At 44.4% G+C, this 23,398-nt stretch overlaps 1 protein-coding gene across 1 annotated transcript; it reads right to left on the bottom strand.

Moving 5' to 3' along the window:
• Positions 1-309: 309 nt before the first annotated feature.
• On the bottom strand, positions 310-7,535 carry Gins3 (GINS complex subunit 3). The gene is made up of 3 exons (XM_032888052.1): positions 7,164-7,535; positions 3,344-3,577; positions 310-700 (listed from the first exon to the last, which is right to left on the bottom strand). The coding sequence occupies exons 1-3, from the start codon at positions 7,347-7,349 to the stop codon at positions 470-472; spliced, it is 651 nt and encodes a 216-aa protein (XP_032743943.1). The 5' UTR covers positions 7,350-7,535; the 3' UTR covers positions 310-469.
• Positions 7,536-23,398: the final 15,863 nt, after the last annotated feature.

Below are 23,398 nucleotides of genomic sequence, written 5' to 3'. Positions count from 1 at the left end.
TCTTTCTGCTTTTCTCCCAATTTCCTGTTTTAGAAATTGGGGTAAGTCCCAGCAGGTAGGCAGCATGGTGGGGATGCTGTCCTTTGTCCAACCATGAGGAAGATAAGACAAATAAGCTTAAGGGAAAGTTGTGAACAGGCAGAGATGACCCACTTTGCAGCCAACGAGACCAGACACCTGAGGAATCCGAGTTTCAACTTGACTATGTATGTAATGTGCCTGTGCTCCTTATTTAAGATGGACTCTGCTTCTCCTCTGCTGCATTTCTGGGCCAAGGCCTATGCTGTGAGGACAGCGGTAGCTACAGAGTCAAGGGCACCCACATCTGCCCCAAGCAGACAGTTCTAGGCTTTCAGACTGCTGAAGGTTCAAAGTCTTGAAGCAGTACACGAACGGGTCTGCCATCAAGTTAACTGGTCTCATCAAGGGGTACAGGGATAAACCTACAAGTTGCAGTTCTGTTCTGCTTTTAGTCTTCCAAATTTGTGAATTTTCTTTTCTTGTAATTCTGAACGAGGCTGGAAGCTGTAATCTGAGAAGCTTGACCTTTTTCCCAACTCTGAAAGTCGTTCAGACCTTTCTGCCCAATTTGAAATAAGCCCCTCTCTGTCTCATCTAACCTGGCTACCAGTGCTGAAGTATCTTCATTGTAAGAATTCTGGGAGGAGTCCATGATGCGGCGGAACCGTCCAATAAAAGTCTGAAGAAGAGTGAGAGAATCAGGGGCAACATCATATCCCATGAAGTCAGACACATCGAAAACCTTTGTTAATTTACTTTATAGGGGAGACAGAGGGAGCATATGTGACACCATGTATGTGTGTAGAGGTTGGAGGACAACTTGTGGGAGACACAGGTCCTGAGGCTCAGCTGTAAGTGTCTGTGCCTTTTGAAGCCATCTTACTAACCCTTAGATGTATTTTTTACTGGAACATTTGAGGGTTTATTTATTTACTTACTTATGGTCTCACTATGTAGCCACAATAGGCCTGGAACTCAAGAGAACCACCTGTCTCTGCCACAGCCGTCTGTGCCCTCGTGTTGCTGGAGTTACACTTGTGAGCCTCCAGAAGTGAGTGCTGGGAGCTGAACATAGGTTCTGCGTGAGCAGCGTGTACTCTTCACCACTGAGACTTTCGTCTAACCCTATACTGGAACACTTAGATAGCTTCCAAGAATTTGGTCTCAGGACTCACTCAGAAGGCTTGCGTGTCTTCTAGTACTTAAGAGAGCCTTTTTTCTCTTACAGTAAAATAGGTTGTTAAGGAAATCCAATGAATTGTTATAAAAACCGGTGAGGTAACATATGTGAAGCCCATAGCGAGAGGCTGGCATATAGTAAGCCTCTGAAAAAGCATTGCCTGTTGTTATTGGTAACAAAGCCTGCGGGAATTATAACCAACAGTTTTCAACTGGATGGGATTTTGGATTTAACCAAATTCAGTTTGTTTTTCTCTGTCTAAGAGCAGGATGGAGATGTATAAGATCGAACGGTATCATTTTATCACTAGGTTCTGAACAAAAACCACAAGCCCTACTCCAGTGTTCCCATCTGTCTTACAGCTAAATATTTAATCTAGAAGCAACTATAAAACACCTGAAAGCAGTGATGGAAATAGAAAACACACAGTTCATTTTTTTTTTTTTAAAGGAAACTTTAATTTAAGAACAGGTCCTAAGAGTTGGACTTACTGGCCCAGAATGGGATCCCAGATATTTAGGAGGCCGAGCATCCCAGGTAGAGGCTAGCTTAAAATACTGAGCAAGTTAGAGGTCCTCCTGAGGAACTGAGAAAACACCTCAAACAAACAGAAATAAAAGTCCACGTCGTAGTAGACAAACATGCTTTCCTCTCTTGTGGCTTTCTAGTCCAGTGTTTCATGAACTTGAGTTCAACTTTCTGGTCTACTGTCTGTGTATGAGCTTTTTTTTTACTGAATGGATAGCAATCCCCTCCCCCACCCCCCTAATTTTGTGATATCAGGCAGCTGCAGAATAAGTAAGGTTCAAAACATTTTCCTTTGTTTTATGTGTATAAGTGGCAGGTATGTCTGTGTACCACGTATATGTAGTCCCTGTAGAGGCCACAAAAGGGCACTGGGTCCCTCTGAACCGGAATTACAGAAGGCCGTGAGTCACTATATGGGTGTTGGGAATTAAACTAGGTCCTCTGGAAGAGTAGTCAGTACTTTTAACTGATGAGCCATTCTCCCAGACTCAAAGTTTTGTTGTTATTTTTAAGACAGGATCTCACTTGGACCATGCTGGCCTTGAACTCATACAGAGATCCGCCTGCCTCTGCTGCCTGACTACTGAGGTTAATACCCACTAGCCCAAGTGTTTATTTCTTGAGACAGGTTCTCATTGTACTGCCTAAGCGCCCATGAAAGACAGAGGAAGACATTGGGTCTCCTGGAACTGGAGTTATACAGGCCATTGAGCTCTACCCAACATGGTTGCTGGGAGCCTAACTGAAGTCCTCTGTAACGGTAAGCTCTCTTAGTCTATAAGCCATCTCTCCAGCCCTTGAGCTAACAGTTCCTATAAAACTAAAATGGAAGAATTAAAGTCTTCCAACTGCTCATTGTTCAAGAGACATAAAGGATCATTTTTTTCCTGATATTAAAAGAATAAATAAGTTAAATTAGGATACACCATAAACGATGATGATATGTTAACATTGTTTTGTCCATAAAGAAAAATATGTATTTAGTTACAGCTGAATGGAATGTCTCCTAAGGGCTAATGTATTTGAACACTTAGTACTCAGTTGTTGGTCTACTGTTTGGGGAAGTCTAGAAGGTACGACCTTGCTGGAGGAAGTGCGTGACTGGGAGGGGGCTTGGAAATTTCAAAGTCTGGTGCCATTCCCAGTGCTCTCTCTGCTTTGTGTTTACTGTAATGATATGGGTTTCTAGTTTTCCGATCCAGTCACTAGGCTGGCTGCTGGCTGCCATGAGGGACTCATCACTCTGGAACAGTAAGAGCAAAAGAAACTCTTTGTTCTATAAGCTGCCTTGGTCATGGCGTTTCATCACAGCAGGAAAGCAACCACTGTCGTGTTTATTAACTATTACCTGACATGACACTACATCTTTTTTACCGTAACTGTGACTCTGATGTTCTTGTTACATGGAAGAGCGGTATGTACTCTTAATCACTGAGCTAACTCTCCAGCTCCAAGTCCCCATGTACACACACACACACACACACACACACACACACACACACACACCACACACACACACACACACTCCTTTAGAGAACCCTAACTAATACAAGGGATAAACATGCCATCGCCGGTTCCCAAGCAATGCACAGGTAAATACTACACACCACGTACCTGCAGCAGTGACTGGGAGATATCTGCGTTCTCTGGACTGTCAAAATGCAGGAGTTGTGAGCCAAACCCATAGAAATGGGGCCCCATTTTGTGGAGGTCCACGACGTTAGCATCCGCACTGAATACAGTCCTCCATCCCTCTTGGTACATCTTGGGAAGCTCCACAGAAAGGATACGACGCTTGTTGTCAAAGAGTCCTTTAGCCAGCCACAAGGGAAGCTCAAGTTTTGTACCCTGTGTCAGACAGGAACATAGAATTGAAAAAACAAAAGGCGCAGTCAGTGTATGTGGGGAAAAAATGGAAATGCATATTGTTTGACAAAGACTGCCTCTTCTACTGGGGAAGTGACTGTGACGTGATCTGAAGAAATGAGCCATAAAGTGCTATTTACATTTTTTTAGCAGGGACACACGCTGTCTACCTGGTGAACACGGCATGTGTGGAGAGGCCAGAGACTGATGTCACAGTGTCTTCCTCGATCACTTCTTAATTTGGAGAGTGCTCTTTTTGTTGATCTGGTGTTAGTTGTTTCAGCCAAACTAATCTAACTGATCAGTAGGTGCTAGGGACAAACCAGTCAACCCCAGCCCTGCCGTTCCTGGAGTTAGAGACATGGTCATGCCTGGCTTTATATGTGGGTGCTGGGGATCCAAACTCAGGTCCTCGTACTAATGCAGCAAGAGTGTCATCCACTCAGCCACATTTCCAGACCCTTATTTACTTATTCTTTCTCTGGTTGGCTTTGTTTTTCAAGATGGGGTTTCTCTGTGTATGGTTTACTTTTTCTTAACTGGTATGTTGTTACTCAGCAGCACACCAAAACTCCTTAATTCTCATTACAAGGTAATCCTGCTAATTAAGTTCCTGCCCCACCTCCCCCAGCCTCTGACATCACTATCTTACTCTCAATTTCTATGAGATCAGCCCAGGCTGATTTATGTTATAATTTAATAAAGAGAGAAGACAGATCATAACAACAGCATAAACATGATGAAGAACAAAAATAGAACAGAGTGGAGGTTCTCTAAAGTAAATGAATATCATTTTTTACTTTCTTTGACTATTCTCTATCTATGGTTTATAAGCTCTTGCTGGGTGTAGTAGCACTAAGTACCAGTTTGGATGCTAGTAGAATTGAATAAATTAGAGCAGTCTTAAGTTGCCAGCAGTCTCTTTCCCAATCTACATCACGGCTTTGGAGATGGCAGAAAGGGTCAATGTCTATGTTTTCAAAGCCTTAAAAGAAATGCAGAGGGGTTGGGGATTTGGCTCAGTGGTAGAGTGCTTGCCTAGGAAGCGCAAGGCCCTGGGTTCGGTCCCCAGCTCCGAAAAAAAAAAATAAAAAAAAAAAAAAAAAAAGAAATGCAGAACACGACAAGGTGAGATGAAGACGTGATGAACCAGAAATCTACAAGAAGGTGCGACAGTGGGAGGAGAAGGTGGCTCAGCGCATACTCCTTACAGAGGCGGAGAGGTCAGTTTCCGGTCTCCATATCGGGCAGCTCACAACTGCCTCTAACTACGGCTCCAGGGGGATGCAACCTCTCTGGCTTCTATTAGCACCTGCACTGATACACACACATCTGTACACAGACACACATTGACACACCCAACTAAAATAAATATTTTATATGCAAAAATAACTGGATTAAAGGAAGCCATGAAAACTTTCATCTCACAAGGGAGAACGGTTGTAGAGGGAGGGACAAGTTTTAGGGGTAGAGAGGTAGAGCAGTCAACAAACATCCCAGAGCTGGAAACAAACAGCCAGTCCATGAGTCCAGGACTTGAGTGGCCACGGTATGAGAAGGTAGGAAGCCCAGTATTTAAAATTAAGGAGCAGAGCAATTAGGCACTGAGTTTAATGTAAATGAAAAATATCAAATGGAAAATTCCAGAACTAAACTCAAGAAACAGGTGGTGGTAGGGCTGTTGTGAGGTTTGTATGTACCACTGAGCTAACCATATCCCTAAGCCCTCACTTTTTATTTTGAGACATCGTAAACTTACTCTAAAACCCAGACGGGCTTTGGACTTGCAGTTTCTGCCTCAGTCTCTCAATTAGCTAGTATCACAGCACTACAGCATCAGGCCCAGCTCACTCTGTCTATAAAGAAAGACTAAGGCAGGTATGGGGACATTTAGTAGTGGCAGGAGAATGGAGTTCTTAAGGCACATATCAAAATCAACATAAGAAACAGAAATTATGAAGTCTTCTATCTATGAGTGAAACTAGACATCATTAAAAAAAAGTCCTCAAACCTAATTCTTTGCTTCAGAGGAATTCCAAATACTTTGTGTAGACACTTCATCTTTCAAACTGAAGCAAGACAGCCTACCCCTTCAGAGTGACTATAGATAATGACTTCCACAGAGTATAGAGCCTGACAGACAATACCTCAGTCTGGTGATCAGAATCTCCAACAGGATCGACAACACTAGGCTGATACAACGTAGTAAAAATGGAACTTGACCATGAGTAAAATACCAAGCAAACCTCATCTGAGGAACCTATAATATCCAGAAAACTGTCAGTAGAAACAACCACAACAAAAAGCATGACGATATTTCCAGAGAAATAGGACAGCTAAAAAATATTTTTTTTAATTCTTTTTTTTTAAGATGTTAGACTGGAAAAAGAACATTAGGTAAACTAAGAAAATAAGACCCAGTTCTGGGCAGGGTATCTTGTTCAGCAGTGTGTAAGAGCTAACCTAAAACCTAGCCAGGTCCTGGTGGCACACACCTTTAAGCCCAGCACCAGGGAGGCAGAGGCAGGTGGATTTCTGAGTGTGAGGCCAGCTTGGTCTACAGAGCCAGTTCTAGGACAGCCAGAGCCACAGAGAAACCCTGTCTCAAGAAAGTTAAAAAACTAAACAAAACAAAAAAACACCTAAATCCTTCTCTATGATAACGAGGAACCAATAAAATCGACACTTAAATCACGAAGCCTGGTTCTTGGGTAGAACTCAGTGGTAACCTGCTTGCTTATTAGCATGTGCAAAACACCAGGATCCATCCCAGTCCTGGAATGGATCTTCAAAAACCATGGCGGCCGATTTTGAAGACTCTACTTACAAAGTGCACTGGTCTGTGACGTTGAGAAGTGACCCATTAGGAAGCAAAAATGAGCCTACTGTTTTGTTGTTGAAAAATTCTTTTGGTACTCGTTTTCAAAAAATTGGTGTTTCACTTTGAGAAAAATAACCCAGAAACAAAGACAAAACTGATACCCTTCTAAACAACAATTAAAAGAGCTAACAGGAAATGAAAGTAACCATTACAAGTTATGGTCTTGGGAAAAACTCCTATTTGAAGCCATAGAGCCCGAGGTTCGAATCCCAGTTCACTCTTCATTCCGACACTGATAATTGTTATGAGCAACCTTTTACAGAGGACTGACTTGGTTAAGCCAGCATGGACTGCTGTGGAACCCTGGCTGAGGTACTCAATCTTTGTAAAGTTGCTTAAGTGAGAAGACAATTTATCCCCCACCACAGCCCCCATAGTCGGTCCTCGGAAACAGGCTGCAGATGCTGTCACAACTGTGCAGAGTGTACACGACAATTTGCAGACTTAGAAGCCGCAAATAAGTTTTATGGACAACATGATCAGAACCAAGACCCTAAGAGGATCAGCGGGAGCCAACCCTTCAGCGTTCGCGAAGCCAATGACTTTGGAAAGTTTTAATATAAAATCGGTGACGGGAGACCACTCCGCGTGCTGTGCATCTTCCCGGGACCCCCGCGGTCTCCCCAGATCCCCCTCGGACTCCCTCAGGCTCCAGAACTTCGGAGCCTCTCCCCGGGCTCGCCTCACCTGTGGGAGCGGATGGTCCGCCTCGGTGCCCGCACCCCGCTCCAGGAAGAAGGCTCCCAGGCGCGGCATGGGCGTCTCGACGCGCACCGGCAGCTTCTCCTGTGACATTACGATGTCGTCCAAAGACAGGAAGTTCTCCTCAGGTCCCAGAGCGCCGGACTCCACCGGGAAGTAAGACTCCGACATGGCAGCTCGCAGCACGGTCAGGAATGAGGAGGGCTGACCACCTCAGCGAACCCGCAGGCTTCAAACTCGTTTTCCCGCGCCTCACTCACCAGACCGGAGCAGTCGATCCTGGCGAGGCTGCGGCTCATCAGGCAAAAGCAATCAATAAGGTCACAGATTTGGCCCAGAGTCCCCGCCCAATGCGGAAGTCCTGGGTGAGTCGGCCGGAAGTCTTCCTGCCGCGTGTGGGCTAGGCTGGGAAAGGTTGAACTTCTTTGAAATGACAAGCGTGTGTTTGTACTAACTGAACTGCCTTCATGTGGCCCTTTAAATACGTATATAAAATTAAAACCGTCTTTGGGGCTTCAAATAAAACCACTTGTACACTGTGTACTTAAGTCCTCATTAATCCCGCTTTTCTTACAGCATTTTCACTGAAAGGTTAATTTTTGTCTTTGAAAACAACAGTAGAAAGAAACTAAACCGCAAGCACTAGCCCGAATGTTCACTGTGTGCTAAGTTACAAGCTATTTGTGGTATTTTGGCAGGGTGTAGGTTCAGGTGGGGAGGGAGTTTGGTTGGAGTGGTAGATTTACATTATGTCTGGCAAAGTCTTTAAGTTGAGGGCCAACCAGCTTGCCCTACTGTCAACTGGCCAAGTCCGCGTGTGGCGTCCCTGAAGGAAGAAATAAGACTAGCCTAGAATTTTGACAGCCACTCTACAAGTGGGAGTTCCTATATTAAACGTTATCAAGGGTAGAGTACCCCGAGAACAAGGAAAGAACATGGTGGCTTGGTGCTAGATTTGGTGGCCCAACTCACACACGAATACAAGTTGAGGCAGATTGTTGCGAGATTTTGCTACAGAATTTACCTCAGGGCATTCCTGAAGTAGTGGAGTTTGTGAGCCACACAGGAAAGGGGGCGAGCATGGCTTTCATCTTCCGCGTTCTTTTTTAGTTTTGAATGAAATAATTTGTTAATGTATTTACATAATTCACTACATTTAAGCAATAGCCTTCTAAATATGGACTAGAAATTTACATATGCTAAGCAACAGCCACTTGCTTTTCCTTGCCAAAAACACTTGCATTAAGTGAATGCTTGAAGTATTTACACCCCTTTCTTTACTTCTTTCCCTCTTCTTTTTTAACAACTATCGCTAGTCAGTTTAAGACATTTTATTCCAGACATCTACTTTAAAGACTCCCAACAATGGTGGCACATACCTAGAAACCCCAGAACTGGGGAAGTTGAGGCAACAGGCTCTCAGGTTTGAAGCAAGACTGGGTTATATGGAAAGGCCTCATCCTTAAAGCAATTCTGATTCATGTGCTTGTTGACATGGGAGGGGTCAGGCGCAAACCCAGAATGTGAGCTACGCATGGGCTGTAACTGTTGGCAACTACCTCACTCACAATGGTTCCACTCGCAACCTTTTACTTTACAATGCTACGAAAGCCAATTTGTATAACCATCCTGTTATTTTCAATGCAGTATTTAATAAATAACATGAGATGTTTAATATTTTATTATAAAAATAGGCCTTCTGTTAGATGACGTCCCCAACCATACGCTAATGTGTTGTAAAGGACATCTGAGGCAGACTGGGCTAGGTTCTGATATTTCGTAGAGTAAGGGATCAAAAGTATTATTACTTACTCTTTCCGTTTATGCCGGCCTTATCGAGACGTCACCCTGCTACAGGTCAAGGGATATCTGTGATTAAGGAAAAGCACATTAGAGATGGCAGGGTTAGAATTGTTTCCTTCAGCCCTATAAAGGACTATAAAGTAATACTTGTCCACCCTCCATATAATATCCTACCATGTTTTTGAGACAATGTCTTGTTATGCAGCCTAGGCCGGCACTAAACTTGGGAGTCTTCTGCCTCAGGCTTCCAAGTACTAAGATTAAAGGTATACATCATCGTGCCCGCCATATTGAAAATAGTACAATTCTCATTAGCAGTGGTAATAAAAAGCAGGGAAATTTACATTCATCCCCCACGCCCCCCTTTTTTTTTCTGTGCTGGTCTCCATAAACATTGTATGAATGTAATTGCCATCCTTGGCATCACTCCATGTGTAGGATGATGTCACAGGTGAGGCAGGTACAGGACAGAAGGAGGCCTGTCATTGGAGGAGAAGGAAGGATGGGCAGGAGAGAAGTTTGAAGGAAGAGGAGGAGACAAGGGGAGAGAGGAGGAGACAGGGCGGAGGAGAGGGGCTGAGAAGCCGTGGCAGGAAAAATGGCAGGTGATGTTAAAATTCTGCTCTGTGTATATACAGGTTGTTATTAATGTTCTGAAGGGATGGATAGTACCAGGCTTTGTATGTTTAAGTGGGCAATTATATCTTATCAATTGGATCCATTGTGTTGTGTGTTCTTTTATGTGAGGGTTTGGTCTGGGCTGGGCCAAGATATCTAGCAGATATCTCATCAGAGCTAGGGACCGTTACTTTTATTATTTTTATATTTTTAAACAACATCCATGTTTCTTGTACACAACAAGATCACAGTTATTTCCCTCAGTAGCTGCTACACACTCCAACCATTGTCAGGTCTGCTGGGTGTGCTTCATCAGCTTGGGACGCTGCTGCCATCTCGCCGGTATCTTATGACGCATTGATGTCTTGGCCCTTGGAGACATGGAGACAAATCCACCTCACTCCCCCAGTTAGCTCATTTCTAGAGATAGCGAGCAAACAAGGTACCTGTGAGCATACCTATAAATAACTGAAACCAGTCATTCCACCACTATGTCTCAAACCAGTTCCTTTATCTAACGTGTACACAGAGCCAATGTTTTCCTGCACACAAACCTCACCGTGGTATTGGAAGCACAGGGCTCCTTGTACTCACAGAGAAGCACTAAGGGAACCAGGAATGTTCATCAGGCAGGGGAGTATCCTCAATGGAGGAGACAACAATCAACACCTGCATTCGGTCCAGAAAGCTGAGAGTGGATTTTGTTAATGACCTGGTGACCTTTATGCTGTCTGTAGAGGCAGTCCTCCCCCACCTCTGGCTATGGAGGCAGACCTCACCCAAACTCCCCAGAATGATTATCCCAGACTCTTCCCTCCCTAGAGCATTACCCATCCTTAAGTGAGATGTCATATGTCCATCATGACCTGCTGACCTCTATGATATCTATCACCAGAGACCACACTAGCATCTAAGCCTTTCAGCTATAGAACTCACCCTCACGGTCGCGTGTACTGTGTAAAGGAGTTTCTGTGTGGTCACACCTTAAATGTATTGTGCACCTGGATTGGGACTGACTGGAGACCTTTTCCTAAAGTATACTATGTTTAAAATATACTAACAATGAACTATCTACTTCCCCAGAGTTTGATCCAGGCTGATGAAGTCAATCTGCACCATATTTTCATTCTTATCTTTTTGTGGTTCAATTCTCTGTCACCATGCAGAGGAGACTCTGCATTGGACATATGCACACACGCGCATGTACACATGTGTACACACATACACACATGCTGCACACAAACAATGAATGTAACTTTAAAAATTAAGTTGGGTTGGGGATTTAGCTCAGTGGTAGAGTGCTTGCCTATCAAGAGCAAGGCCCTGGGTTCGGTCCCCAGCTCCGAAAAATAGAAAAGTTAAAAAAAATAAATAAATAAATAAAAATTAAGTAAACATAACCGATAGTGATAATATATGCTTTTCTGCTGAAATGGATACATGATAGTAGATATAGTTTAAGATAGAAATATTAATTCAGCTGAGAGGTCATTCACTGATGAGGACAGTAAGCTACTTTTGCATAGGGATAATTAAAAGTCTTAATGAGTTAACATGACAAAAAAAAAAGTATCACTTTTGTGCAGGGATCAGAATATTGGCTCCAAATGCAAACACCATGTTAATACCAAAGAGCTCGAGAGGAAATCAAATGCTCTTGTTTTTCCGCGCTTAATATCTCGGCTGCCGCTGAAGCTCCCCGCTACTCATGTACTGTTGTTACTCCATTTAGCCTTTCTTCTTCTTAAGCTACTAAACAAGGGGCTGGAGAGATGGCTCAGTGGTCAAGAGCACCGACTGCTCTTCCAGAGGTCCTGAGTTCAAGTCCCAGGAACCACATGGCGGCTCACAACCTTCTGTAATGGGATCTGAGGCCCTCTTCTGGTGTGTCTGAAGACAGCGACAGTGTACTTCTATATTTTAAATAAATAAATGAATAAGTAGATGCTACTAAACTCATGAATAAGCTAGAAAAGTGAAATGAGTACGAGTTTGAGTTTGATGCTAAAACACTCAATCCTTGGTCAGAGTGGCACATGGCTTATTGAATGTGTATCTGTTTATGGTTACATCCTAAGGGCCAAGAACGCTCTCAGGCTAGCTAATCGATAGATCGACTAGAACTGTGCTGAAAGAATTTCAATCTACTTATAACACCCACGCTGTATCAGTGACACTGAATTTCAGAGTCGCCTTCTGACATGTGTCTGCTGGATCCCTGAAAATAGACTCGTGTTTCCTGTGGAATCATTTTAGAATTGCAGAGTCTTAAGGAAGCAATGCTTAAGATCACAGTGAACGAGACAGGAGCTGCAGAGCCTGTCATGGCCTAACTGCAGAAGCCACAGCCTTTAGAGATGCACTGTCACAAGCGATTTTCAGGGTGCCATGTCTTCCTGGTGTGTGTGTGTGTGTGTGTGTGTGTGTGTGTGTGTGTGTCCCTTGCTGAGTATTGAACTCAGGACTTCATGTATGCTAGGCAAGAACTCTACCATTGAGCCACATCCATGGCCTTAAATTTGCTTATTTGTGTCTTGTTTCTATATTATTATTATCATTATCATCATCATCATTATTATTATACTACTTACTATTATTATTATTATTATTATTATTATTATTATTATTATTTTGAGACAGGTTTCTCTCTAGGTATCCAAAGCTGATGAACTCATGATCTTCCTGCCTCAGCCTTCAGAGTGCTGGGATTAGAGATGCTCATTTCCACACTCTGACCAGCCAGATCTTTTGAATGCTAGAGCTTGCTTAATTCCTTGAGTGGGAGGTTGTAATGAAAGTGAGTGTGGAGGATCTACGGGGTCAGGAAAGAAAGAGAAATGCTCTGGGCTCTGACGTTAGAGTCTGGCAGGGTCTCCATTGCCGACTCCCCCTGCTCCTGGCTTTGATTCCCAGTCACTGGCCCATCCACAAAAGTTGCCCTTGCCTTCACAGGAGTTCTAGTGTCTGATCACGTCTGATCACTCCAGCAGGTGTGTTCAACCCGTGACACTGCAAAATGACATGGTTAGCTATGCCATCGACACCCAGGAGCTTACAGTTTGACTCTCAAAAAAGAAATAACAGCAAAGAACCTCCTAAAGTTTTAAGTAAGTTTGCGAGGTCGGCTGGGCCACATTTGTAGCTGTCGGTGTGGACTTCAGGCTGCAGGTTGAGTGTCTGAGCACAAGCTTAGTCCAAAGCCCGGATTAGTTCTTGACGTGGTTTGAATATGCTTGGCCCAGGGAGTGGCACTATTTGGAGGTGTGGCCTTGTTGGGGTAGGTGTGTCACTGTGGGCGTGGTCTTTAAGACCATCATCCTAGCAGCCTTCAGATGAAGATGTAGAACTCTTAGCTCCTCCTGCACCATGCCTGCCTGGATGCTGCCATGCTCCCGCCTTGATGATAATGGTCTGAACCTCTGAACCTGAAAGCCGGCCCCAATTAAATGCTGCCTTTTATAAGACTTGCCTTGGTCATGGTGTCTCTTCACAGCAGTGAAGCCCTAACTAGGATGGTTCTCAAGTGGATTTTCACCTTAGCTGCCTGTGTCATCTTGCTCTGTCCATAACCTCTGCTTCGTTCTTTGGAGACGGCAGGCACACTCACTTCTTAGGGCTTTGCCACTGTCATCTGTTTCCCTTTAAGGACTGCCTTTCTCTTGCATTCCCACCAGATCAATTTCTTCTGCAGTTTTTTTTTTTCTCCCTGGCTCTATCTACAATTCTAATTCCTTTCTAATCGTACTTGATATTCACCTGCTACAGTTTAAATGTGGCCCTGAAAGGCAAAGGTTGGAACTTAATCTCTAATTTAACAGTGTTGGGAGGTGTGTAGTCACAAGAGCCCTGTCCCCATGATTAGCTTCATGAGTGAATAAACACGACTGTGGGCATGGCTTCCTTCTCTTCTGCCTTCTTCCTGTGAGAACATAGCTAGAAGGCTCTCATCAGACCCTGGGAGCTTAAACTGGATCCCCACGGGATCAGAGCTGTGAAAGAACAAATTTCTGTTCCGTACAAATTTCCCAAGTCCGTGCTATTCTGGTACAACACACAAAATGGAATGATACCTTCTTCAATCCCTTCAGCCCCCGTCACTCTCAATATACTCTATATTATCTATATTTATAGTACTTTTAATCCATCACTTTTCCCAGAGTGTCAGCTCCACAGGGGTAAGGCAGGGAGGCTTTTTAGTCTAACCCCACCCCCGTATTCATACAGCCAAGTGTGTTTTAGGTGTTTAATAGTAGTAGCTTTTACAGCAGGGAAACTCTGAAAATACTGAAATCAGGGGCTAAAAAATGTTTTCCCACTAAGTCTCAAGTGTTTCTCTAGACCCACGCTGGAGCCATAAAAAAAAGTCCACTGATTGAGCTTGGCTAATTTCTACCCAGTTGAAACTTAGATGTAACCATGCTGAACGTTGGTTAGAAGTAACCATAGCTGTGAGAACAGAGTACTTCAGCCACTGGTGACTACATGTGAGAATGCTCTCTCTCTCTCTCTCTGATGAGACATTTCCAGCATCCATTTCCACCCAACTGCTGTGCAGCTTCTGAATCCATCAGTGCCAGCCGGTGCCTAACCTCCACCACTTAAAACACCTTTGTGACCGCCAGGAAGCCAGGAAGCGGATACTCAGGAACATCCATCCATGTCTGTAAGACGGAGTTAATGATGTAGCCAGGAGAACTGCGGTAAGGACAGAACAAATGAGCCAATTTGCACGGAGCTCTGCTCTCAGGATTAGGCCCTTAGAAAGCGCTTAAAACCCGACTGTTAACTGTGTCTGTTCACCCTCGTCTCCTCAATGCCACCGAAGACGACATCTGGCAAACGCCAGGCACTCACCGAGTGCTTGTTAAACAGTCGCTACATTTGTGACCGTCACTCCTCTGGACTCAGCCACTCTTCTCTCCAGCTCAGGTTTCCCAGAGTATTTGAAGGTGAGAAGTTACTATTCAACTTTTCCCCCTGCAAATTATCAGATAGGATTTACCACCTATAAGGACGAATTACTGTATTAAGGTGGTTTTTTTTTTGTATCGTGAAATTACAGTGCTATGTTTGAGATCCTATTATGTAAGGTTAATGGATTAAAATCAGCGGGGCTCATCTTTACATAATGTGAATGTTCTTTTGGTTGAGCTATTTCTTCAGCCCCGCTCTAAAACGCCTTCCACGAGATCAAAATAAATTGACGGGCATGATTCGACCTTCCATGTGGGTAGCGCTGATTTTAGATCCTTCCCACAGTCCTCAGCAGTACTAATGAAACTGGAAACCCGTCTTATTTATTCAGAGAGATTGTGTGTCACCCCCGTCCATTTGACAGAGGCAGTCGCTACACTGGAGGCACTCGTTAAGCCAACTTTTCCTTTCCTGTATTTGTAGTTTCACAGAAAAGAAAGAAAAAAATGCCTTTCTTAATCATTCGTAAACTCCATCTTGTTGTGTATTTCTGTGGGATGGCCAGAACTTTCTTAAAGGATAAGCAGATTTGTTTGTTTGAAAAGAAGGTGGGGGAAGACTGCCTTTGCTCATCAAGATGTTCAGTTGCTTGTTAGCATGCCCCGGGGCTGCAATGTGGGCAGGAGGATGGGTGTGGCAGTTCTGCACTGTTAAGAAACTGTCAGTACCCAGAGTGATAGAGTAACTCTCGGTGGTCACGGCAATGACAGTGAAGCCCAAAATGATGTGGAGGCTCGGAAGGGAACGTGAATTCTAACCTAGACAGCTGGTGAGATGGCTCAGCGGGTAAAGGCACTCATCATCATGGCTCACAAACCGAGTTCAGCCTTGGGATCCCACTCGGGAGAACCAACTCCTGCAAGGTGTCCTTAGACCTGCAGATGTGCATTATGGCCCATGTGTGTATGTGTGTGTACACTCATGCGCACACACACACACATGCATATACACACACACACACATGCAGGCACACATGATCGCACGTACGCATGCACACGTGCGCAAAATAAATAAACAACATTTAAAACATTTTAGCGAGGCCTAAATGTGGTGGTAGTGGCACATGCCTTTAGTCCCAGCATTCAGGAGGCAGAGGCATGTGAGTTTGAGGCCAACCTGGTCTAAAGAGCAAGTTCTAGAAGAGTCAAGGCTACACAAAGAGACCCTGTGTCTAAAAACCAAACCAAACAACGACAACAGGGGTTGGGGGATTTGGCTCAGTGGTAGAGTGCTTGCCAAGGCCCTAAGTTTGGTCCCCAGCTCAAAAAAAAAAGAAAAAAAGAAGAAGAAGAAGAAGAAGAAGAGGAGGAGAAGAAGAAGAAGAAGAAGAAGAAGAAGAAGAAGAAGAAGAAGAAGAAGAAGAAGAAGAAGAAGAAGAAGAAAAGAAGAAGAAGAAGAAGAAGAAGAAGAAGAAGAAGAAGAAGAAGAAGAAGAAGAAGAAGAAGAAGAAGAAGAAGAAGAAGAAGAAGAAGAAGAAGAAGAAGAAGAAGAAGAAGAAGAACACATGTTTTAGAGAAAGACAACTAGAGGAGGGCGTTATAATAAAAGTAGGATTTTTGTAGCGGGTCCCCAAATATGAGGAAGGGTCATTCTAGAGCCAAGGATCAACCTAGAGGAAAGCTGAGACTATGAAGGTTTGGGAGGAAGCACTTCTGTAGGCATAAATTTTTTGCAACCTACTTTTAATAAGGGTTCAACCTCTTCTCTAGCCCACCACTCAATAGAGATAGTGGAAGAGAAAAGATATTAGGATGTGGGGGAAGTGGACCTGTTAGCAATAGTTCTTTGGGGGTGAGCTCGATCTTCTTTGACAGAAGTCCTGTCCCATAGCAAACACCAAATACAACGCAGCAGGTGCAGACCTTGTCTTCGAGGCAGGCAGACGGCAGGCACAAACCAGCAGCTGCAGTTCAATCCTGAAGGAACTGTCAGGCTCACCACACAGCCTGAGGAGGCCATTGAAGCGGCAAAGTGCCATAGGAACCTAATGAGCAGTTCCCTGGCAAGTTTCTCTCAATGGTGCCATTAGCACAAGGTGAGCTCAAACAAGCTCTGTAAAGCAAACCAATACACGCATGTCGATAGCAAAGAATAGGGAGGTGGAGCAAGCCAATGCTCAGTGGCTGTCTCCCGCTGTCTGTGGGGTCATAATTATACTCCTTCAGCAAGCGTCCTTTCATGTTGGCCCTCATGAGTGCTCAGGGAGCACATCACTGACTGAGCTGTTTCACTAGGTCTCCAAAGCTTTTACATAACAGGAGAATCCAATACCAACTGCCTTAGATAACTTGAGGACTACAGTTGCAGTTACAGTTGGGCTGAGGGCATGGTTGGCTGAGCCACAAAGATGCTCCTGAGGACCTATCTTCGCTTTGGTCTCTATGTGGTCCTCTCCCATCTGTGAGTCATTCCCCTAAGGACACAGGCTGGCTGCCAATTAAGTCAGTTCTATAAGCTTCCAGCACTCCTGCCCCCAGTGTTCCAATCAAGACTTCTGAGAGAAGTCAGCACCCTCTTCCACAGTTGGTGCAGATCTGCAAAATCTCCAAGACCCCGAAGGATGTGGGAATGGTGGTGCATGTCTGTTCTTCCAGCGCCGGGAAGTGGAGGCAGGGGGATAACAAGTTCAAAGCCAGTTAGGGCAATGCAGTAGGATCCTTCCTCATATCAAGGGCTAAGGCTATAACTCGGCAGTAGAGAGCTTGTCTACCACAAACCAACCAATAAACTCCATCCCTAGTAGGTGGGAGTAGGGGTGGGGCGATAATCCTAACTGATTATCTGATATCTCTTCTGAGACTCCTGAGGGTGTGGTCACATGGCGGCTTCACAGGGGACCCAGGAAAGAAAGGACTGTCCCAAAGCCTACGCTTGATACTGGGGACTTGTGTGTGAATCGGCTTCCCATTATTGTGTTTTAAATGCCAGAGATAATCAGTTTGCAGAGACAGAAGGTTTATTGTGGCTTACACTTTCGAGATTTGCCTATGGCAAGTTGACTTTGCTACTTTGAGCCATGGTAGCATCACGTCAGGGCAGCAGACCTTAGCGAGACAAGGCTGCTGCCTCCGTGGTCAAGCCATGGACAAGAGGGAGAGCAGGGGCTTTGGTCTCCCTCTCTCCTTGAGACATCATTAAGAAATCCATCAAAGGAAATTGTTGTCTGGGTTGGGCATACACCGGTAAACGAAAGAGGCCTTGATAGACCCTACCTCTTATAGGCTGCAGTAGCTCGCAGTAGTGCCACAGGCAGAGAGACTAAATGTTCACCAGATGGACCTTTGCAAGTCCCTTATCTAAAATACAGCAGGGAGCTGTGAAAGACGATGTGAATTTTCAAACGATTTCTTGATATTTTGTGTGTATGACTGTGTGTTTTGTATGCATGCCACATGCATGCCTGGTACCGGAGAAGGTCAGAAGAAGGTTGTCCGAGGTCCCTTAGAACTAAAGACACATTGGTGTTAGATACTAAACCTGTGTCCTCTGCAAGAGCAGCAAATGCTCCTAACTGCTAATCCATCTCTTCAACTAACAGGGTATGATTTTCGCTCAGGAGTGACAGACCCCCTGTGGCCGGCTGGCGAACACAGAGGTTTTAGAAACACAGCTGCTATCATTTGCACTGGGATGAGTTTGGGCCACCTTAGAACATGGATACTGTTGGAGGTGATGTGGAGTCTCAGGCCAAGATAACTGTCCTGTCCCCAACAGGTTCCCCCCCAGAGCTGGGAGCGAGCGGGTAAGAGGGCTCATGCTGGGGATGCCTGAGAGACATTCCAATGAGCAGAGCCATCTGGTTCCACACGTCTTACCATCTCAACCCGGGGGTCGGGCAGGAGAGTGATGCTACTGTGCACCCTCCATACGCACCCTCCTGACAATGCCCACCGATGACTTCCGACGTCATGGAAAAAGAAGGGCTCACCTGGTCCCGGAAGTCGTGATCCACAAATTATGAAATGGATTATTAGTGGAAATAAGTGTTGGCTATTTTAAGCCACCAAAGCTCTAGAAGATATGTATTTTAAGATTCCAAAATCAAGCTGGGTGGTACCGCACATTAAGGCAGACAGATTGCAAGTCTGAGTTTGAGGATCATCTGAACTACAGCATAAGACATTGTCTCAAAATAAAAATCTTTTCTATAGACAACTGGGCAGGGGTTTGCCCTTCAGAAACTCAGTGTTCTGAGGAGTGGCGGTGGTGCGGTCTGCTTAAAGAGGGACAACAATCAAATACAATGAACCAGCCCTCTTTGCTTCTAGCTCAAGAAAAAAAAATATCGGTTATCAACAATTTGCAGACATCGGGAGATTTGAACATGACATATTAAGGAATGTATTGCCGATTGTGTTAGATGTCCTCATGACTTTGTAGCTACGGAGAACAGTGCCTCTTTCTAGGAGAACCTCCTGGGTTAATTATGAATCAAGTGTCCTTATGATGGAGAGTTACTTTAAGAGTGGTCAACTGAACAATCATGGTGGGGAAAGAGAAGATAAGAGAGGATACTGCAAAAGATTGTCAATGGTTGGCATCTAGTTCTGGGCAGATGGAAGCTCACTGTATAATCCTCTCAACATTTGATATGTGAAAGTGTTCACAGTAAAAAGCATAGAATAAAAAAAGTCAGGGAAAATAAAACCATCTTCAACATCATCACCATCGTGCAACTAAGGTCAGAATACTGGACTGGGGAAGTAGTCAGGGGTATGGCACTTGCATTGTATGTGTGGGGATTGGACTTGACTACCATGCACTGAAAGGGGAAAGGGAGTTCTATCCACCAGGATGACTAAAGGATTAAGAGGAGGAGGGCAGACAGGCTGGCACAGCTGTGAAGCAAGTGGAACTCCTCCACAGGACTGGTACGAGCAGGTGGTGGTGAACCGTTGTGGAAACCTACCAACAGAATCCCCCAAAGCCACCACACCCCCTGGGACTCAACAGTTCACCCTCCCAAAGTGATCATCTATGCTCTCATTCATAGGCATTTTATAAGTGCTATTGAAGATAACTTCAGACAGACAGCTCCCTGAGTATACACGAGTAGGACGATGAATAGGTACATGCTTCTCACAAGGTGGATGAATCATTATCGGGGTTGATATTCTGCCTATGGTACTCTATAAAGCTCTGTAAGCTGCTATACTGCACCTGATGGAGCAGGCATGCAAGCCTAGCTACTCAGGAGGCTGAGGCAGGAGTATGGAAAATTTAAAGTCTTTCAGAGAAACTTAGTGAGACCTGTTTCAAAAATAAGATTAAAAAGGGATAGATTTCAGGAGTAGAACAAAATCTGTGCTATTTCTTGTAACTGAATGTGAACCAAGAATGCTTTTCTCAAAGATTAATTAATTAAAAAGCAAAGGTATGAAACAATGAAAAATGGTGGCTGTATATCTATAAATATGCCTGTGTTTGTACAGGATCCTTCTGGAAAGATATTAGTAAAAAATGGAGGGGTTGGGGATTTAGCTCAGTGGTAGAGCGCTTGCCTAGGAAGCGCAAGGCCCTGGGTTTGGTCCTCAGCTCCAAAAAAAGAAAGAAAGAAACCACGGGTTGCACGGCATCCGAGTGGATCTTGCTGACAACAGTGGACACCAGACAACAAGGATGTGTTAGTGTAGTATCATCATGGCCTGGAAGAAACAGGTTACTGAGCCTGGGATTTCAATAACCACTGTGTATACGTAAGGTTGGGAGCACATGGGAGTTCCTTTCAGTTTTGTCATAAAAAAGAAATGTTCTAATGAGATAAATTATCTTTTGTTAGAACAATTCAGCAAAATAATATTATGGTTGACTGTTGGATATTGTTTCAGGAATATGTCAAACAGGCCAAAAACAAAACAAAACAAAACAAAACAAAACAAAACCCAAAGTAAACAGCAACTTTATAGATGAAAAAAAAAAAAGAGAAATCTTTCAACTTTGGCTTTTTAACCCATCTTATACAAACCAGCTTCTTCCAGTAAAGCAGACAGACACAGACACAGACACAGACACAGACACAGACACAGACAGACACAGGCACCCCACAAATGCTTAAGTGCACCGTTTCTAGGAGCTGGAGTTAGGCTCAGTAGTTAAGAGGATATGCTGCTCTTTCTGAGGACCTGAGTTGAGTTTCCTGGCACCCACATCAGGAGGCTCCCAACCTGTAAACTCCAGTTCCAGGGACTCCTACACCTTTGACCTAGGCAGGCATCTGTATTCATGTGCACATGTGCACATACCTACATGTATGTGTGCATGGATGCACACACATAATTACAAATAAAATTTTTATTAAGAAGTTATTAGAATAAGTACAATAAGATTTGGCTTGTTGGTTTTCCTTTTTAAAGTTTTTGACTTTTATTTCTCCCTTGAATTATACTGAGCATGGTCATATGACCCTGTAAATCAACATTATCAGAGAACACTCTGAGGGCTAGCTTGGTCACTGTTAAAAAGATGGCCCAACTCGGGGTTGAAATTTAGCTCAGTGGTAGAGCCCTGCCTAGGAAGCGTGAGGCCCTGGGTTGGTCCCCAGCTCCAAAAAAAAAAATTAAAAAAAAAAAAAAAAAGATGGCCCAACTCTAACAATATTACAACAATATAAAATATGAATCAAAAAATTAGCTTCCTCTTTTAAGTGCTTTAGAGAAGAAATGTAGGACCTTCTGGGTTTGGGCTCTTTTCCCCTCTCCTGCTCAAAATCCACATTGTGGTTTTGGTGCAGTGGTGGAGTGTGTATGTGTGTATGTGTGTATGTGTGTATGTGTGTTATGTGTGTATGTGTCTGTATATGTGTATATGTGTGTGTATGTGTGTATGTGTGTTATGTGTGTATGTGTCTGTATATGTGTATATGTGTGTATGAGTGTTATGTGTGTATGTGTGTATGTGTATGTGTGTGTATGTGTATATGTATATATGTGTATATGTGTCTGTATGCATGTGTATGTGTGTATGTGTGTGTACATGTGTCTGTATGAATGTGTATGTGTATATGTGTATGTGTGTGTAGTGTGTGTATGTGTGTATATATATATGTGTATGTGTATGTGTGCATATGTATGTATATCTGTGTATGTGTGTATAGGTATGTATGTATGTGTGTGTATAGGGTGTGTGTGTGTGTGCATATGTATGTATAACTGTATATGTGTGTATACGTGTATATATGTGTGTGTAGTGTGTGTATGTGTGTATATATATGTGTATGTGTGCATATGTATGTCTATATGTGTATGTGTGTATATGTATGCATGTATGTGCGTGTATAGGGCATGTGTGTATATGTGTGTGTGCATATGTATATATAACTGTATATGTGTGTATACGTGTATATGTGTGTGTGTATAGGGTGTGTGTGTGTGTGTGTGTGTGTCCTGTGGGACTGCCCCTGTAGGCAGCCTGTCTACCCACAGGTGAATGTACTGAGATGCTGAGCTGGGAAGTGGAGGTGAAGAGGCCATGGCAGCCTCTTAGGTTTAACCTTTTCTTTGCTGTCCAGTCGTCCTCATACATCTCCTGTTTCCCAGTATCAGCATGATCATCCTCACCATCTTCAGCTGCCTGCTGGCCTGTGGCTACCTCAGCCTCATCCTCCTCTCTATCCTCTTCCTCATCTGCCTCACCCCGGCCTCCTGATCCCCATTTCCCTCATGCCCATTGTCAAGGGCATCTCTTCCATTCTCTGCCCCCTCCACACCATCTTCTCCTTCAAGTCCTTGGTGGTCTCGGAGCTGGTGTCTGTGCCTTCATCTGACGAGGCAGTGGGTGAAAAGGGGCTCTGGAGAGAAAGCGGCCAGAGCCGGGGGCAGGGCCACGAAGACAGCCAGAGCTACTGGGAAGCCACACCCAGGAACAAATGGCTTTTTGGCGGGGGAGGGGCTTACTCTGTAAAATGCCTTTATGCCTCTTAGGTCTCTGTCCAGCACCGCCCCCACCTCCACATACTGACAGGGGTTCTGCTCCCATTCGGCCTTCTCCGTGGTGGCTCCTTTGATCTTTACCAGAAAGCTGCACACCTTTAAATCCTCCCAGGAAAAGTGGTGATCAGTGTTCTCCTACGATGTCGCTGCTTCCAGCCCTCTGGTGTCCACAGGAAAGACAACGCTTTTCAAGTCCTCTCTAATCTTGCTCTGCCCCATCTAATACTTTCTTGAAATAAAACAAAACTTATTTTTACTTGAATGAGCCTTGCGCGGCACCACATGCAAACCATCTAAAGCTTTCTTTAGTCTATGGCCATTTTTCCATGCCCTTCGGATCTTTGCTTTCCAACCTCCTTGTCACTGTATAGAACTGTAGAACTCAATGTTTCCCTAGCTCATAGTGTGCTCATGGAGACAAGGACTTACTTTCTCCCATATGTGTCCCTGAAGCGGCCAATACAGTGGCTACAGCACAGCACCGATGTCTTAGGGATAAGAACTTTTTTCATGGGTTCAAGCAACCTTATCACTTCCACATCTGCTGATCCCTCAAGAGAGCTTACTGGCCCTGGTCATGCACGGGCAGTAGCCATAGGCGGCCTCTTTCTGCACCATAAGATCTCGCCCTAGGTCTGCTGGTGCCTAAATTATGAGGAAGAGCTGAGTAGAGATCAGCTCTCGCGCGGAGGATCAGAAGGCTGAGAAGGAACCACTGAAAACGCCCCCTGTAGCAGGGTCGATCAGGAAGCCCCGTCAGGGTCTCTTGGGAACATAGCAGGAAAGTTCCAGGCCACCAACAGCAAAAGAGAAGCTGAAAGCCATCGGCCGCTGACTGCTCAAATAAACAGTAGCGAGAGGGAGAAAAAGACACGTGATGGAAAACAGGCTCGTAGG

The sequence above is a fragment of the Rattus rattus genome, chromosome 17 (assembly GCF_011064425.1).
Source record: "Rattus rattus isolate New Zealand chromosome 17, Rrattus_CSIRO_v1, whole genome shotgun sequence".
Classification (NCBI taxonomy): domain Eukaryota; kingdom Metazoa; phylum Chordata; class Mammalia; order Rodentia; family Muridae; genus Rattus; species Rattus rattus.
Note: the sequence above shows the minus strand (reverse complement) of the source record. Positions and strands in the feature narration are given on the sequence as shown.